The following is a 17,736-nucleotide window of genomic DNA, read 5'->3' as shown; positions in this document are numbered from 1 at the left end:
AGGAAAAATCTCCCATGCTAAAATTAGAATTATGAAAAGAATGTATATTTGGAGTTTATGGGCAGCAAATGACTTGGTATTTTAGTGTGATAAAAGGGGTATTTATAGGAGGTGGCCGGCCCTTAGGGTGGAAATGGTCAGCCATATATGGTAGTATTTGGAGAATAATCGCAAGATATTATGTGAAATAACATCTTGCAATTAACATGACAATTATTCTTAAATTACATAGGAAGTTTTGGGAGTCACCTTTTGAATAAAATCAAAAAGGGATTGATGAGGAGTGATGAGAGGGATTTGAATAAATACTATATTGATCACCTTTGACTCTGCCTTGATTGAACCATTATTGTCTGTTGCATGCGCGTGAGAATCCTGATGTGCCTCGAGAGTAATTTTGTCTTTTTATCCAAAAATCCATGTATCACCTCCATGATTTTTTGGATTATTTTTTACTCCACAGATGAAATATATAAGGCTAAGAAAAGGGCTGTAGTTTTGAAGCAACACTTATGACAAATGGTTAGAGTTGTTTGTTTTTATTTGATTTTTTTTTTTTTTTTTTAAGGTGTTGCTAACCATTTTAATCCATTTAAAATGTTTTTGCTTTGATTTAGGTGTTATCACGATACTTTTAGAGTATTAGTGTTAGGTATGTTTTAAATGATTTCATTTGCTTCTCTTTACATTAATTGTTTTGGAATTCTACCTTCATTGTATTATTGAAAGTTTGATTACTAAATTACTTTGTAGACATATAGTTCACAAGAACGAAGAGGATATTGAGCAAAGACTTACGACATGCATAGCGACTTAAAATAGTCTTACTATTATTTTCTTTTGTTTCTCTTCTATGTTTTGTTGTATGTATTGAACCATTCTTTTGTGTTAGTAATTTGTTCTAGATGCATGTACATTTTGTTACTTAGAGAACATAATGTAAAACCAATGGGTGTCTGGAAGGATTGTGTGATTACTAATTTACTATTGCATTGGTTTACTCAACGATTTCAAGACACTAGCTTCTTTGCAGGCACATGATTCCTTTTCTTCAATCACTGGCGCTACACACCCTAAAGATGTCTTGCGTTAGTTGTTTTTCGCTCCTAAAAATGTCTTGCGTTAGTTGTTTTTCATTGTAATTGTCGAAATGGCTCACTGAATGAATTGAAAACTACCAGAAAACATCTTCACGAACGTGTAGCGCCCGTGATTGAAAAAGACCTTTCCAAAATGATGCCGGTCTTTGCATAGCCTGGTGGCTTTGTGTTCACATAAGATCCACCGGGTCAACAATTCAATCGGCACCAAAAGAAAGATCATCTCTAAAGTGGTAGGATTGGAAGGAATGAGTTTTCATAATGTCTAAATCTCTTATGATCTCCTCCAAATGTGAAATCAGTCACTCCTGCCTTTAATGTCTTGAAATGAGTGTAGATTCATTTCAAATCCTAATCCTATCTTACTAAATGACCACACTACGGTGAAGCGTTATGAATATGATGTCTTAAATTCAACTGCCACCAATGATGAATTCGACATCGATAACTTACTGAGTGACAACTCAACACCCCAGTTCCAATATCGTAATCAGAAAAAGATCAAGTACAGCAAGGGGAATCAAGGTCGCCGGGAAAAAGACGCACTATCACATGTCATAATTGCTTCGCTCACCACATGGTTGGTGGAAACATTATGTTGTGGGGATGACGCAGCCCAATTATTCTGCCAACCGCACCCAATAGCCCAATTGACCATTCTACCACTGCTTTCCAACGCAGATTTCGACCCTGCGAGTCAAAATATGCAGAGTTCCCAATGGGTATTTTTGTCAATGCATGTGTTCCTTCCTCTCTCCACCAACGACTTCTACAGTCTTTGTCAGTAATATAAACAGTCCAGCAAGCAACGCGCTTTTCATGCCTCATCTTTCCCTTCTGTCTAACGTCACAAAACAACTTGAGAAAATAAGCAATGCAGAAGAAAACAAAGTGATTACATATATATATATATCTACACACACTCACACACAAACATAATACATATATATGTGTGTGTATACCAGACACACACACTCACACACAGCAAGGGGGAGTTAAGAGAGAGAAGCATGGAAGGAGGAGGAAAGAAGAGGAAGATGGAGGATGAAGAGGAGGAGGATGAAGAGGAGAAGATTGAGAAATTTTATGCGTTGATTACAAGTACGAGGGAGGTGCGCCAGCTTCTCAGGGGCAATTCAAATGGGTCGAAAGAGAAGAAAGATAAGAAGGAAGAAGGCAAGGCTGCCGGGGGTTGGAACCCGACATTTCAACCGGAAGACTTCCTTGAGGATGTTAAGATTTCTGGTCATCATATAGGAGGTTCCTCTAAAGGAAAACAAGAAGAAGAATATAAGAAAGAGGAAGATAAAGAAGGTAATGGTTTAAACCTAAACCTTTCTTTGTAGGGCATGGAGCTTGTAGTTTAGTTTCAGAACATACATTCACCCTTGCGCCTGAGGTCCCGAGTTTGATTTTGCTTCCTCCTACAACATTGCTTGTACCGGAAAAATAAAAAATAAAAAAGGCTTCTTTGTAGGCACATTGTTCTATTTTCTTTCTGGGAACTTGGGTGGTAAAGTTTTAGGGTTTGACACGTTTTTCTCTCAGATGTACTGTTATCAATAGCGTCTACGTGAAAAACCGAAAGAAAATATGAAATTACATCTAACAACTTAGGAGAGAATCCAATTATTCAAGTAGAAAATATCTTCGTGGATCATAAACTATCACGAGTGGTAACCACTACTTCTAGCATGAAATAACCAAGTAAAGAGATTAAGGAGTGATGTAATAGCATGACATCAGCAAACCAAACCAACCAACCATGTATGACTCATTCAACCTTTGAAAATGCAAAATTCTAGAATGCTCCGTAGTATGAAATACTCTTAGTTGTTTTAACCGTTAGATCTTGATTTTTGTAATTTTAAACAAAGATCACGGGTTAAAACAACCAAATTATCTCATACTCTAGAGTACCGTAGAAAATCCCTTTGAAAATGAGCAAACTTAGTTGATTCACATCAAACCAACACTTGACCCACATTGAAAGACATCACAACCCGCTTAAATGATAGATCTTTTCTGTACATGAACAAAGAAAATTTCTCTAGAACGAAAGCTTTGTGCAACTTATTTTTCACTTCATTCATATAAGATGGACTCTACGATCATGTGAGAGTTCAAAAACAGTTACACTCTAAGCCAAGATCAGAGGAGCAAAGCGAAAATCGACGGGTACTGTATTTCGACTACATCCTTATTTTCATGCACGAACAGTAAAAAGGATGAATTTGAAACAAGCTCACACTCAAAAGGAGAAACAGAGAAGCCTAGTTTAGCTCAATTCAAGTGAACATCTTTTAGCATGACCAATTACAAATCTGAAGCCAGTTCGAACTTGTTTTGCTGTTTGGGCACAAGTTTTGGTTTTACTACTTTCTTCTTCAGTGTAAAGGGAAATACCTTTTTTGTTCTTTAACATCTTAGAGGATTTGTTTGAAATAATAAACTGACAGACAGCAGGATGCAGTGCAAAATGCTTTTGTTTGAACACAAATATGTTTTCGGCAACAACTGATGTGCAAACAATCAATAACAGGTTTACCAGTACGAGAAGAGAAATCAAGAAGTTTACACAAAAATTGTCATTATCGGTGATATTGCCCTTCAAATATTTTACTAGTATAATTTATTTATACCAACATCCCAACCATTCAATTGGCGGGAAACCTCTTGGACAAACTCAACCATGCATGTAAAAGTGCACTCATGCACGGACACACACTCGCTAACATGGTAGTTGATAGCAGGGCATAGAGGAAACTATAAGTTTGATCCCAAAGAGATCACCCTAAGTTAGGAACCGGGGAAATTTAAAAGTATTTAAAGGATGACCTTTCTTAATGAACTTCAGGGCAACAAAAGCTCTATGTTTGCCTTCCTCGGCTGAGCTCACTGTGTATCATTCATGTCAAGTTCCAGCCCTGAATCATAAGGTGAACAGCGAATGTGGCACAAAATATTAGCCGAGTAACAGAACAAACAGTATAAAAAAAAAAAAAGAAAAAAAAAATCAATAATATGAACTTAGATTGAATATAACGTACCTCCACACGAGAAAATTTTCACCCCATGCCATTTTCACACAAGCATAAGTACTTCAAAACCATTTCAATTCCAGAGCCATCATTGTAGGCCTTACACTTTGACGTTTACAAGCTTTTTTGGATTGCCAGTGCATACAAGTTATCGTATTTGGAAGTTCTCCCCATGTACCAACAAAGTTATAGCAAGTTCTCCTCATGGTTCTATATATAGGTGTCATTGTCTGGAAGTATCAATTTCTGTCCTGGTCAATTAACTCCGGTAGGCACAATTCCTGTCTCAAAACCAGACCGTCCCAGGATGTATCCCCACAAGTTTGGAATCACCAATAGTCTCCACAAGAACACACACCATCCTTAAAATGATGAAATCTGTTAGCATCCCTCAAAACAATCTCTCTCTGCGTAACTTTAGCTATTAATTTAATTGCAGAATGGCAATCCCCACAAACCCGAAGGTTCTTCATCACACGAATTGGCATCCCTTTTGGCACCTTGAGGAGCCCATATACTATGGCCAATTTCTCACTATGATAACCCAAGCTGTGTGCCTTCTCTTCTTCTTCTACATCATGCAATACAAAGCTCCCATCAGGGCAGTAACCAGCTTCTCTTAATAATACACCCAGTCTCTCTAACTCTCTCATGATCATCTCATGTTCTGGGTGTCCCGTGCTCTCTCCCCCAGTAAACATGTGTACATTTTTCTCCACCACAATCCAGCTACAGCCAGGCGACTTGTGAAGACTTCTGGCTCTCATGTTTTCCCTCACGTCTGCAACATCATGCCATCTACCCTGGGATGCATAAATATTTGATAGCAAGACGTAAGGCCCTGCTTTATCAGGCTCAAGCTCTGTAAGTTTCTTTGCTGCAACTTCCGCCAAGTCCATTTTCATGTGCTGTCTACATGCACCTAATAAGGCACCCCAAACAATTGCATCTGCTTCCACTGGCATCCTATTAATTAAATCCATTGCCTCCTTTACTTGCCCTGCTCGACCAAGCAGATCAACCATACATGCAAAATGTGCAGTTCCTGGTTCCACCTGGTACTTTGATTTCATCGTTTCAAAAATCTCAAGACCTTTTTCTACATTGCCACTGTAGCTACACGCTGAAAGAACTCCAACAAAGGTGATTTCATCTGCTGCTATGCTCAAAGAGCACATCTCATCAAACACTTGTAGAGCTTTACCTCCTAAACCATGTTGGGCATAACCAGTGATCATTGAGTTCCACATAACAATATCCTTTGCAGAAAACCTGTCAAACACCTGTTTTGCCTTCACAAGGTTGCCACATTTAACATACATTGTCATCAATACTGAAGCAACATATACATCAAGATCAAACTGGTTCCTCACCAACTGGGCATGAATCTGTCTACCATAATCAAGATTCGCCAAGCTGCCACAAACAGATAGAACACTTATCAAAGAAGGGAAATTCGGCCTTATATCTTCTCTTTGCATCAAAGCAAACAAGTCAAGGGCTTCCATTTCAAAACCTTTCCGTTCGTAAACTTTAATCATCGCACTCCATGTCCGATCATCCCTATCTCTCATATTATCAAAAACTTCCCTTGCTTTAGCTACCTCTCCATTTTGACCGTACCCAAGTATCATGGCATTACAAGCAACAACTGACTTAATAGGCATTGCTTTAAAAAGCTCTGAAGCCTCTATGATCCGTCCACACTGAGTGTAACCTATCAGCATTGCTGTCCAAGACACCTCATTTTTCTCTGGCATCACTTCAAAAAGCTTTCTAGCAATATCTACTTGTTGGTTATGCACATACCCAGATACCATCATAGTCCATGAAACAACATTCCTACGCGGCATCTCATCAAAAATCTCACGTGCTTCAGCCAAACGCCCAACCTGAAAATACCCACCAATCATATTAGTCCTTGCCACGACATCCTTGTCAGGCATCATATCATAAAGCCTACGGGCATCATCAATCCTACCCTCTTGAATCAGGCCACCCAACATCACTGTCCACGAAACAACATTCTTTTCAGGCATTTCCCAGAAAAGTGATTCAGCCTCCGAAATCATACCCTCTTGCACGTACCCTCGAACCATCGACGTCCACGAAACAATATTCCTTTCGGGCATTGAATCAAACACTTTCCTAGCCTCACTAATCATCCCATTCTTGACATACCCAGATATCAAACCGTTCCAAGAAACTGTGTTCCGCTCCTGCATTTTATCAAACAACCTCCGGGCTTCTCCTGGCTGATTGCTTTGGAAGTAACCTCCCACAATTGAGTTCCAAGACACAATATTTTTATCGTGCATTTGATCAAACACCCTTCGGGCTTTCTCAATTTGGCCAAGCCGAGCATACTGAGCAATCTGAGAATTGGCGGAAATTGCAATACCAGTGCCATATTTCCGAGATAGAATAAACCGAGGCAGCATTGTTACACTAAATATTGCACTACCTACATAAAGAAAACAATTATACAGAGTTTACAAAGTAAAGGCTAGAGATCTAGTCTAATAAACCAGTTCCCTTTTTTTCCAGCTCAACCTCCACAACAATACACAATTTCATTTTTACACGGAAAATACAAACTGAACAGAGTAAATATTGATGATCTGAGAACAAGAAATCTCACCTTCAAGCTGCCGCTGGTTCTGTGTGTTCCAAGCCTCGAACTCTCGCCGTTGCCGCTGGAGAAGATGGAGCGTGCGAAAGTCAGAGGATTACATGAAATTTTATAAATATATGAGGGTATAACAGGAATTCCGAAACATTTTAAACCTGCAACCCTCCCTTTCGTAGTTAGAGTATTTATCAATAATAGTCAAAATTTAATACCTATATTCATAAATGTCATTTTTTATAAAATATTTCAAATATAGCAGAAAAACTACTTAAAAAGAACTAAATGCCTTGAAAATTAAAACCAAATAAACATAAGAAACAAAACCCCATTAGAAGTTTAGAAGTTCAATCGTACCAAAGAAATCCAAAACTAAAATTGAATCTCAACATGATTGGAATAACAGACTTGTATAATGAAAAGTGTGATCGATTCATGGCATCCATTCGCTTTGGGTATAAGAATTGGGACGAGTTGAGATCAACAATTTAGAACTTACAAATTGGTGTTGTAGATTAATTAGATTGGCGGGGAAGAGAAGAAAGAATAAAGTTGGAATGATCCTCTTGTGAATTAGATCGGAATTCGATTCCAATGAGTTAGAAGCCTCAACCAGTATTCACATGGGTTTTGGATTGTGTAATTAGGTTTTGGATTTTTAGGGTTTTTAGGGCATTTAGGTCTATTCACATGGGTTTTCTGCTACATTTAAAATTTTTGTGTAATTCGGTTTTGGATTTTTACGGCATTTAGGTCTATTCACATGAGTTTTCTGCTACATTGGAATTTTTGTATAAAAAATAACATTTATGAAATTGAGTGTTAAATTGTAGCTATTAATGATAAAAACTCGTAGCTGTTTGCGTTAACTTAAGAAAAGTTAACACAAAAAAAATTATCACATAATCAAATTACTACATAAATAAATATATATAGTCTCATATAGAGCCCGAAAGAAATTGCCCTTCATTGGGAGAGATTCTTTTACAAAACCCCCCTCATTGGGAGAGATTCTTTTATAAAGCCCCCAAGATTCCTCAGAATTTTAAAATGAGCTATATCAACCACTTTTCCAACCACAAATAGAGACCCTCACTGGAGATGCTCTAAGTAGTCTAGTCCAATTCAGTCCAATTCCAGTTAATGAGGTCAAACAAATGCACTTAGCCTTACATAGGCTCTACATAGGGAGAGACATGTGACGTGCCGCCCATGTTTCGGGCAAAGCGAAAAAGATTTTAGTCCAATGGTGCCATGTAGGACGAAATTATTATGTTACCCTTATATTTAAGGTCTTTAAGACGGAATTTCTCCGAAATGGAGCGAAAATCGAGTTCTAAAGGCTAAAATGACGATATTGTACTACTTAGTATTACGGTCTATTGATATTTCTCTTCACATATAAATAAAAAAATTTAGATTCGATTCTTGGTAAAAACGAATTTGAATCATATTTTTTCCTCTTAGTGAAGAGAATATCGTTTGTCAAAAACATGACAAATATATTTTTTCGAAAGCAGCTTTTACTCAAAAGACGGTGCTTTTTTTTTTTTTAATTTTTTTCTTTTATCCTCCGCGCGGCAGTTGCAATTACCAAACCAGCGCTAGAAAGTATTCGTTGCCCTCAATCGTCTCTCAGTGTGTCACCCGCTCAATTCCCAGACCCAAACCCTAACCCTAAAAATCCATACCCAAATTCCCTCAACCTTGTCACTCCAATTTCCCACAATTTCAATAAGCCCTAAGAAAAGACAAGGTATGATTTTGTTGTTCAATTTTCATTCCGGTTTAAGCACACCGAATTGTGAGCGAGTTTGAAAATGGTTATTTAACTCTCCATCATTTTATTTGCAAGTGTGAAAGTTACTGATGTGTAATGGATATGAAGAATGTTGTAACTAATGAATATCCGGTCACGGAATTATACGGAATTGAATTTAGCTTCATCTTTATTTGTGACCTTTACATTTATGCACACAAAGCATGATCACGAAATGTCACTGATGTTTGGTGATTACGCTGACCAAATATGTTAGTGCGTTCGAGCTGCTTGAGTTAGTTGGTTATTACTAATCAGTGCGTCTAATTATGTATATATATCTATGTGCTCTCTCCGTGAAATCCCTGGCAAACTAATTTTACAGAAAGTAAAGGAAATGGAAGAACCAGAGCAAGAAGCTCGGCGGCTGAAATCTGTAGCAGAGGCCAAATACAAAGACTCCAATGTCATATCAGCCCTCAAATATGCAAAACGTGCTGAGCGCCTGAGCCCAAGCTTGGAAGGCATCTCTTCCATGGTCACCGCCTTAAAGATCATCTGTACAGCCTCCAAAAGTCCCAATCCTGACTGGTACAAGGTCCTGCAGGTGGAGCCCTTTGCTCACACCAACACCATTAAGAAGAACTACAAGAAGCTCGCGTTTCTTCTCCACCCTGACAAGAATCCTCATGCTGGTTCCGAAGAGGCTTTCAAACTGGTCAACGAGGCCGTTCGATTCCTTTCTGACAAGCTTAGGAGGAAGGAGTATGATATGAAGCTCAGGATAAAGATTCAGGATGGGAAAATTAAAGAGAGTGGTGTTGGGGGTTTAGGTTCTAGTATGGTGGTGGAAAGTGACACCTTTTGGACAGCCTGTTCAACATGCCGGCTTTTGCACCAGTTTGAAAGGAGGTATTTGGGGCATAATTTGGTTTGCCCAAGTTGTAAGAAGAGCTTTAAGGCTCTGGAGGTTGAAAATGGTGAGAATTTCAAGGTTAGGACTAGTGAGAGGTTAAGGAAAGAGAATTTGGCATCAAAAGGGGGAATGAGTAGTGAAGGATTGGGTAGGAGAGTGAGTGACAGTGGTGAAATAAATGGCGGTACTGGTGGGAAAAGGAAAAGTGGTGTTTTGCAGAGGAAGGGTGAAGTGGGTACTGGTGATTTGGACAGTCAAGTGAGCGCTGGGAAAAAGAAAAGTGGTGTTTGGGAGAAGAAAGGTGAAGTGGGTACTGGGAGTTTGGGCAATCAAGGTGGTGATGCTGGTGAACTGAGTGGTTGGAGGTTGAGGAGGAGAATGAGTAGTGTTGGAGAGGTGATGGAGAGGTCTAAACCGAAGAAGGCAAAAACCAGTGATGAAATGATGACATTGGCGGAAATGAAGCAAAAGGCTCAAAAGGAGAAGATGAAGATGAAGATGAAGATGAAGCTGAAGGACAAGAATGATGAAAGAGATAAGAAAGAGAAGAGAGAGAGGCTGAGCCATGACAAATTAAAGAAGGGTAAGAATTTAGATGTTGAGAAACGCACTGTTTCAAAGAAGGATTTGGAAAGTGATAAAAGCAATGGCTTGTCAATAGAGAAGAGCAGCAGGGGGTCTAAGAGTGGGAATCTGGAAATTATGGTGGTGGAGGAATCAGATTTTTACGTTTTTGATAAAGATAGAGTAGGGAGGAGTTTTGAGAAAGGACAGGTGTGGGCTATATACGATGATGACGATGGAATGCCAAGGCATTATGGTTTGATTGATGAAGTTGTATCTGTCAAACCTTTTAAGGTGAAAATGAGTTGGTTGGATCTTCAGAATAATGGTTATGAGTGGCTTGCCTGCTCGGAGAAAATGGGATTCCATGTGTCTTGTGGGAGGTTCAAAGTTTCCAGGAAGACTTCCATTAATTCATTTAATATATTTTCTCATCTTGTGGATTGTGAAAGGGTGGCAAGAGAGATTTATTGTATATATCCGAAGAAGGGGTCAGTGTGGGCGCTTTATAGTGAAACAGCTTTCGATGCAGAGGGAAGAAACTTGTCCAGGAAAGACAAGCGTTGTTATGACATAGTTGTGTTTCTGACAGCTTATAGTGAGATGAATGGTATGAGTATAGGGTATCTTGAGAAGGTCGATGGGTTCAAGACAGTTTTTAAGCGAAGGGAGATCGGGTCTCATGCTGTTAGGTTGCTAGAAAAGAGTGATGTTAGGTTGGCCTCACACCAAATTCCTTTTAGGAAGCTCTCTGGTGATGAGGCTCCAAATCTTTTCAAAGACTGCTTGGAACTTGATCCTGCTTCTCTTCCTCCGGATTTACTTACTTTTGGGTTGAGAAGATAGGTTTAGCATATTGTTTGGAAAGCAGAGAGCTCTTTATGTAGCCTTTCCTTCTCTGGTTTCGGGTTCAAAGTGCAATATGCTACTGTTCATGCAGTACCCTACTGAGGTAATTTTGTAGCAAATGAGGGTACTGCTGTTGAACTACAATCTAATCAGTTGCTGACTATATATAATCTTCCAATTTTTTATTGGAAGTGGATTAAATGCTGGTTTACAATCAAAAGAAAATGCATCTGTACTAAATAATGTGAAGCAGCGGTTTTTGTGTTCTTCTCTTCTCTTGTAGAAACAGGCCCTTATTTTCTTTTCACCCAGCTTTTAAAAAACTGAATTTTTAAAAAGCTTCAGTATTTAGATTATGTGATGCTTTCATAAATCTTGATTGGAAGAAGACGATTGATTTTCTTGACATGTGCATACCTATGTATTGGTTTATATTAATCTTTCAAATATTTGATATTTATGATTTATGCAGAGTAGATGGATACTTTATAACCCTATCTAGATTTTGGAAACCTTTTCCCTTTCAAACCTCGTTTTCAATAGAAGTGGTGTTTTTGGGTTATGTCATTGTATCACTTTAGAAGTTCAGAGCTGATTTGTTTTTGGACTAAACATTTCCTTGAGTCATGCCATATATTAGTTGGTTGGTTTCTCACATATTTATCGTCATATTTTGTTTTTGTTTTTTATCAGGCCGAGGGAGAACAGTTATTTATTATTTTGTTCGTATTGCAAAAGCTTTATGTGCAGGAATCAGGATAAGTTGTACTGTAGCTACTTAGTGTTGTAAATCCTTTTTCGTTGGCCCGATTAATTTGGAAGTAGAACAATTTTTTACTTGTTTCTGCTTCTTTCGTACAGATGAAATTTCAGTCGTGGGATGGAGAGTGCGGAGTGCTAGTCAAGATAGCAACAGAGTAGCAGAAAATGGTAACCCCGGTTCTCCATTTATTGGTTGAGTTCTGATGTTTTGCAGATTTGAATATGGCTTGGTGATGCAAATGGGGATTCGTTCTCATTTGTCTCCCTCAATGAGAGTTTGTGCCAAGCCATTAGTCGATTATTTGTTCAAATACTAAGTTAGCATTCTTATTCGACCCCAAAAAAGTGAGAATTCGATATTATGTCAATTAGAGAGCTTAGGCTGATTGACTATTAGTTTGAAACCCTAGCACCCATTGGCTGCTGGGAAAGTGAAAGAAATCTAACAGCCTAATTCTTTTGAGTACGTACTGTACTTCTGTGCTCCTGCAATTTCAGAGCTACTGATTACAGTTCTCGTTTCTGTTTTTCCTTTCATTACCGGTGCTAAATTTCTAGTACAAATTTTGCTGAATTAGATTGTTTTTGTCGGCCAATATAGGCTCTATTTACTGATTTGGATGCAAATATGATATTGGGTTCGTCAGCATGACTTGATTGTGTTTGGTTTCTTGTCGCCGTATGTACCTGAGTCTGACCTTGTGACTACACTAACTAATGGTACGTGATATTCCCGCTCTCATTTTCTTCATGCACTCCTTTTTTCTACCCTCGAGACTGCATAAATCATAAGAGAATCAAAAGGGCAAAAACTAAGGGAAAAGTACAGAAGGATAAAATGAGAACGTGAAAATCACAAACCTAACTAATTATTCGTATGATTGGCAGTTGATTAATTAATATTAATAATTATCAATAACTAATGTAATAACTATGTGCATATCGACTGACACATCAAGTGATTTAACTAATATGATAAAAAAATACGGTCTTTGCAAATGAGTTCAATTGTTGGTTACTTACTTTGCAAACAGGTGGTGCACATGCAACGAAATTCGTATCTCAAACTGCTTCCCCTACGTGGTTTGGCCTGGAACCCTAACCAGCTTCAGGTTTCAAGTTATATCCCCAAGGTAGCAGATATGCGGGCACTCGGAATCCATGGAGAGGCCACTTTTGGGGCCAAACCGGATGTTCCCCCGCCTCCGAAAAGTTCACTAGTGAAACTGTAGAGTGCACCCCCAATGAGGGTATCACACAATGGTAATGGCACTTTTCGTGCCCGCGACTCTAGGGGAAATGACGATTGCAGCTGCGGGATCCCAAGTTCAAGATGATTCTTGTCATGCTGGTTTCAACTTGCTCATGTCGTGACCTCCCGGGCAGTAACGGCAGCGCGTGGTGGACGTCTGCTTATAATACATTTGGTTCGAACAAGGAGATGAATTTTTACACATTTGTTAGCGGGCTGCTGTAGGGAGTTTGTTGTCGGAAAATTAATCACTGCTTCTATTGCCGCCCAGTACTTGTCTTATTTCTCCACTCACCTTAAAGTCTCTCACTTGATAGAGTAACACCCATTTTCCCACCCACAAGTATTGCTAAAATACCGTTTATCGTATAACCAATTTACAGGGACCTTGATGGTAGAATTTCATTCTTTCAACACTCAAAACGATCCAACTTGGAGAGCGTTTCCCCCTAGGGGTTTGCTAGGCTTGTTTTCCTCTAGTCATTTCTGGGGCTGTTTAACCAGTTTTTGGACCAGATGTGTGTAGATTTCGCCATTTGAGTCGTCATTATTTGTTGAAATTTAAATATTTTGACCGAGGTCCTTGCATCATTAAGGAACCACCAGAGGAGCCATATAATTCTTTCCGAAATTTGGGTGGTGTTAGGTAAAGAGCGAGCGGTGGAGAGTGGGACGAAGGAGAAGTGGTGGCGCCGCCAGTGGCAACCACCAGGAAAGGAAGAGTGAGACGAAAGAGTGTTTTGATGATTTGGGGGTTTTTTATTTTATTTACATCAGTTTTTTATTTTTTTATTTTTTATTTTTTATTCTAGCGCAATAGTTTTGTGTTATGTGGCAAATCCTCTACTTTCATCACCCATTGACAATTAATTGGGCATAAAAGTTTCTAGCGCACCAATTTGTCACAAATTTGAATTATATGCGACGAACAAAATTTTAGAAAAAAATTCTTCAACTGGGGAACTCTTTATGTGACGCTTTTTTTTTTCGAAATCCATCACTTATTTTACCCTAAAGTGATGAATTTTTGAGCATCACAAATAATTTTGTCACCTAATCCATGTTTTCTGGTAGATATAAATATCAACTAAAACAATGTGATATGAAGAGAGGTGGCATCTATCTCTATGACTGAACATAATTAACAATGACATCAAGTGTATCAAGAAAAGTAGTATTTCGTTAAGAAATAGAATGAGCCTGGGCATAAGATTAGTTCTAGAAATTTAACAACCCTATATTATATTGACAGTTTTAATGTATTGATTATCATATAATTAAACACGACATACTAAATTATAGAGAATTTGATAATCTTATGAAACTATTTGGTCGTACATAACCGCTTTTTGGGTACATGATACATGGTAACTCTTTATTGTCATAATGTACATTTACGTAGCTATGGTCAATTGAAAATAATTGGGTATTTAGGCTGCTTTTTGGGAGAAAAAACCCCCCAATGTTTCTCAAGTTCTGGTGTCTTTTGATTCTCATCAAACATGGCAAAGATATAAGTTTCTATGGGTTTTCCTGGCCTTCTTGGAGTCCCTCCCTTCACATGTTGAATCAAGTGTGAGTAATATGTGTTTGCATTATCAATTGTAGTTTCTGTTCCACCAGCTGATGGCCAACCCGTCTCTGATACAACAATTTCCAAGGACCCTCCTCCAACCTTCTCAAGGGCAGCATAAACACCATCCAAAATGGCATCAAAAAGATTATTATAACCAAATTTTCCATCTTGTACCACAATTGATGGAGCTATGAAAAGAGCATAATCAAGACGAATATCACGAGCGTTGCTGCTGTAACTAAAATACGGGTACAAGTTAACAAGTAATGGCGATTCGTGATTCACCAGGAAACGGATAATGGGTTGCAAAAGTGAGCTATATTCAGGCTTGAATGAGCCATTTGACGGAGGATAGGCTTCTCCAAGTACTCCAGTGTCTATGGCAGTGGAGATTTTAATTTGTTTGGCAAGGCCAGCAAGAGAAATCGCCTTTTCAATATTTCGCATTGCTGGGACCAGAAATCGGGCAAAGGAGTCTGAGGGCTTTACTTCATTTCCTACCGCAATGTATTTGAATCTTACATTGGCAAAGTTTCTCACATTGCTTTGCACCCATGTGTTTGCATTGGCTTGGCTTGAAGCAAGGTTTTGAAGGTTGTCATTTGGCACGCCTAGCAAGAGCTCAATATTAGAGCCTCTAAGGGCACCCAAAGCAGCTTGGTTTGGATCATAGAGTCTCATTCTCTGGATTTTATATGTTTTGTAGAGAGCAATAACTTCTGCTTGGGTTGGTAGGTCATCGCCAATCATTCCATTACATACACCAATTTGGGCACCTAGATTTGAAAGATCAAAAAATATTATTGTTTTTATGGGATAACATGATGTTCCTAATTGATAACAAGTAGTGCCTTAAAACAAGTCGTAAAAACAATCTTACTTACGTCGACTGCCATATATAGAACCCTAGTTTTGAAGTATGAGAGATGGAAAGAGAGAGATACCTGTAGTTTCAAAGGTAGCCATCAGTTGCCCTAGTACAAGTACCATGGAAATCATATAAGATCCTCTACCCGTTGATGAACTGGATTTAGCCATGACAAGAAAAATATTTATATCCAAATTAAGAAATAAATTATATTATTTGTGTTCTCCTCAATGTCGCTCCTTGCTCTTTAATTTATAGAGATAAAAAAGAAGAATGTATGATTAAGAATAGTAAAGCACATTAACTAACATGAAACAACCTTAACTATTTGTTTATCTATTCCATTTTTTATGATGCATATCTTTCGTTTTTTGTTTGTTGTATTTTTTTCCTATTCATGGAATGACTATTTCTTCATTTGGTTGGTGGGTTGAGGCTAATGCGTTTTTAGTGGATTTGTGTAACAAAAAATGGTTAGTATAATTGTGATAAATAGAGTGGGGTAAAATGTAATTTACCCTTTTAATTTTGTTCCCATTCGCTTTCTCTGGCAATGCAACTCTTGGTATGTAAAATTCCATATAAAAAAAAATGTAATTTTCTAAAATAATAAACATACACTCCCATGAAGAACATAGAAGGAACAAAACTTTTAGATATTCCTTCTACGTAGTATAGTGCCCCATGAGATTGTAGTCTAGGTTTTTTTATTTCTTTTATTTTTAACAAACACTACTAAGCGTAACTGCTTGGGTGACGAAGAGACAACCGTCGCGCAAAGGTAAATATGGTCGTCGAAAACATTGGGCAGCGAAGAGGGCGTCGTGCAAATTCTGTCACACAAAGCTCGTGACATCAGACATTGCGAGACGGACGAAAGTGCTTTGTCACGCGAAATGAATGTTGCGCGACAAATTTGGTGGTCATTGCGTGAAATGAAGAACAACGAATGAGTGTTCATTGCGCATTACACTCTAAGCGATGAAACTGGGGTTCGACCCCCAAACCCTTATGTGTCAGACATAAGGCCATCGCAGTAAGATTTTAAAATTATTATTTTTTAAATAATAATTATTTTTTTTATTATTTTTTCCTTTTAAATGTTGATAATATTGTTTTATGTATAGATTAATTTAATGAAATTAAAAACAGAAGATGTAAAGAAGAATATTGAATTAAAAAAATTATTGAAATTGTGCATACAATGGAAAGCAATATTTCAAAACTTGAAAACAATTTAAAAGAAAACTAGAATATGTAGTCGTCGGCGTCACAATTGCATGTTGGTGGTGTTGCTGCTGCGTTGGGGCCTAGGAAATCATAGCTGGAGGTGGTTCAATGTCGAGGAACCGAATGTTAGAGATTTGAAGGGCGAGACGAATTTGGTTCATCAAACTGCTTTGGGCCACAAGCTGAGACTATTGGGCAGCAATCTGCTCCTTTAGGTCCACCACTTTAGATGTCAATGATTCGACCTCTTCTGTTCTCTGTCTAGAAGATGAGGCAGACAAGTGCTGAAGGCGGGCTTTCCCAAGCCCCTGGTGAACACTCCCCTACCTACGATCGAGGGTCTGATCGATTGTGTCCGTCATGATCTAAAAACCCGCATCCTCAGGGGGAAACACCTCCTCAATTGGGTTCTCTGGGGGAAGTTAGGAAGCCACCTCCTCCAAAACAGTCTGACATTATGGTTTAATTGATGAAGTTGTATCCGTCTAACCTTTTGAGATGAAAATGAGTTGGTTAGATCTTTAGAATAATGGTTATGAGTGGCTTGCCTACTTGGAGAAAATGGGATTCCATGTGTCTTGTGGGAGGTTCAAAGTTTCGAGGAAGACTTCTATTAATTCATTTAATATATTTTGTCATCTTGTGGATTGTGAAAGGGTGGCAAGAGAGATTTATTGCATTTATCCGAAGAAGGGGTCGGTGTGGGCACTTTATAGTGGAACGGTTTTGGATGCAGAGGGAAGAAACTTGTCCATTAAAGACAAACAGTGTTATGACTTAGTTGTGTTTTTGACAACTTATAGTGAGATGCATGGTATGAGTATAGGGTATCTTGAGAAGTTCAATGGATTCAAGGTAGCTTTTAAGAGAAGGGAGATCGGGTCTCATGCTGTTAGGTTGCTAGAAAAGAGTGATGTTAGGTTGGCATCACACCAAATTCCTTCTAGGAAGCTCTCTAGTGATGAGGCTCCAAACCTTTTCAAAGTGTTGGGAGCTAACCAGCTTTTGGAGTCGAGGGGTCGAAGGTAGCAAAGTGCTCCTAAGCAAAGGATGTTGTCTGCGTCGAAGAAGGAAGAAAAAGAAATGAAGGGTTGGCTTCCAACGGCTAGTTTTTTGTTTAATTGTGTGAGTGACAAATGTACACTCCAGATTAGATCACTTAAATCCCAATGAAGGGCTAGGATTTAATC

At 38.5% G+C, this 17,736-nt stretch overlaps 4 protein-coding genes across 8 annotated transcripts in view; 2 read left to right on the top strand and 2 right to left on the bottom strand.

Annotated features, from left to right (window-relative positions):
- Positions 1–1,527: 1,527 nt before the first annotated feature.
- On the bottom strand, positions 1,528–6,836 carry LOC137713031 (pentatricopeptide repeat-containing protein At1g56690, mitochondrial-like). Of its 3 annotated transcripts, none has more exons than XM_068452260.1 (4): positions 6,783–6,836; positions 4,151–6,605; positions 2,435–4,027; positions 1,528–1,941 (listed from the first exon to the last, which is right to left on the bottom strand). In XM_068452260.1, the coding sequence occupies exon 2, from the start codon at positions 6,580–6,582 to the stop codon at positions 4,471–4,473; it is 2,112 nt and encodes a 703-aa protein (XP_068308361.1). In that variant the 5' UTR covers positions 6,583–6,605; positions 6,783–6,836; the 3' UTR covers positions 1,528–1,941; positions 2,435–4,027; positions 4,151–4,470. The 3 variants fall into 3 exon arrangements, with proteins under 3 accessions (XP_068308361.1, XP_068308362.1, XP_068308363.1); XM_068452261.1 differs by having other exon boundaries at positions 3,939–4,027; XM_068452262.1 differs by having other exon boundaries at positions 1,528–1,937; positions 3,939–4,027.
- On the top strand, positions 2,111–2,666 carry LOC137712159 (protein NIM1-INTERACTING 3-like). Its single transcript, XM_068451288.1, has 2 exons — positions 2,111–2,414; positions 2,626–2,666. The coding sequence occupies exons 1-2, from the start codon at positions 2,111–2,113 to the stop codon at positions 2,664–2,666; spliced, it is 345 nt and encodes a 114-aa protein (XP_068307389.1).
- Positions 6,837–8,387: 1,551 nt separating the features above from the next.
- LOC137713190 (uncharacterized) overlaps positions 8,388–17,736 on the top strand; it is a 33,057-nt gene continuing 23,708 nt past the window's right edge. Inside the window, exons 1-5 of one of the 3 annotated variants that reach the window (XM_068452458.1) lie at positions 8,388–8,526; positions 8,915–10,961; positions 11,720–11,788; positions 12,222–12,340; positions 12,655–13,724. In XM_068452458.1, the coding sequence (XP_068308559.1) occupies positions 8,927–10,855 (1,929 nt within the window). In that variant the 5' untranslated portion in view covers positions 8,388–8,526; positions 8,915–8,926 and the 3' untranslated portion in view covers positions 10,856–10,961; positions 11,720–11,788; positions 12,222–12,340; positions 12,655–13,724. Of the gene's footprint in view, positions 8,527–8,914; positions 10,962–11,719; positions 12,341–12,654; positions 13,725–17,736 lie in introns of those variants that run through there. The other 2 variants (XM_068452457.1, XM_068452459.1) reach the window with 2 other exon arrangements.
- LOC137713936 (glucan endo-1,3-beta-glucosidase, basic isoform-like) lies at positions 14,281–15,517 on the bottom strand. Its single transcript, XM_068453296.1, has 2 exons — positions 15,393–15,517; positions 14,281–15,224 (listed from the first exon to the last, which is right to left on the bottom strand). The coding sequence occupies exons 1-2, from the start codon at positions 15,484–15,486 to the stop codon at positions 14,281–14,283; spliced, it is 1,038 nt and encodes a 345-aa protein (XP_068309397.1). The 5' UTR covers positions 15,487–15,517.

Source organism: Pyrus communis, chromosome 13 (genome assembly GCF_963583255.1).
Source record: "Pyrus communis chromosome 13, drPyrComm1.1, whole genome shotgun sequence".
NCBI classification, from domain to species: Eukaryota; Viridiplantae; Streptophyta; class Magnoliopsida; order Rosales; family Rosaceae; genus Pyrus; species Pyrus communis.
This window is presented reverse-complemented; position numbering and strand designations above follow the sequence as displayed.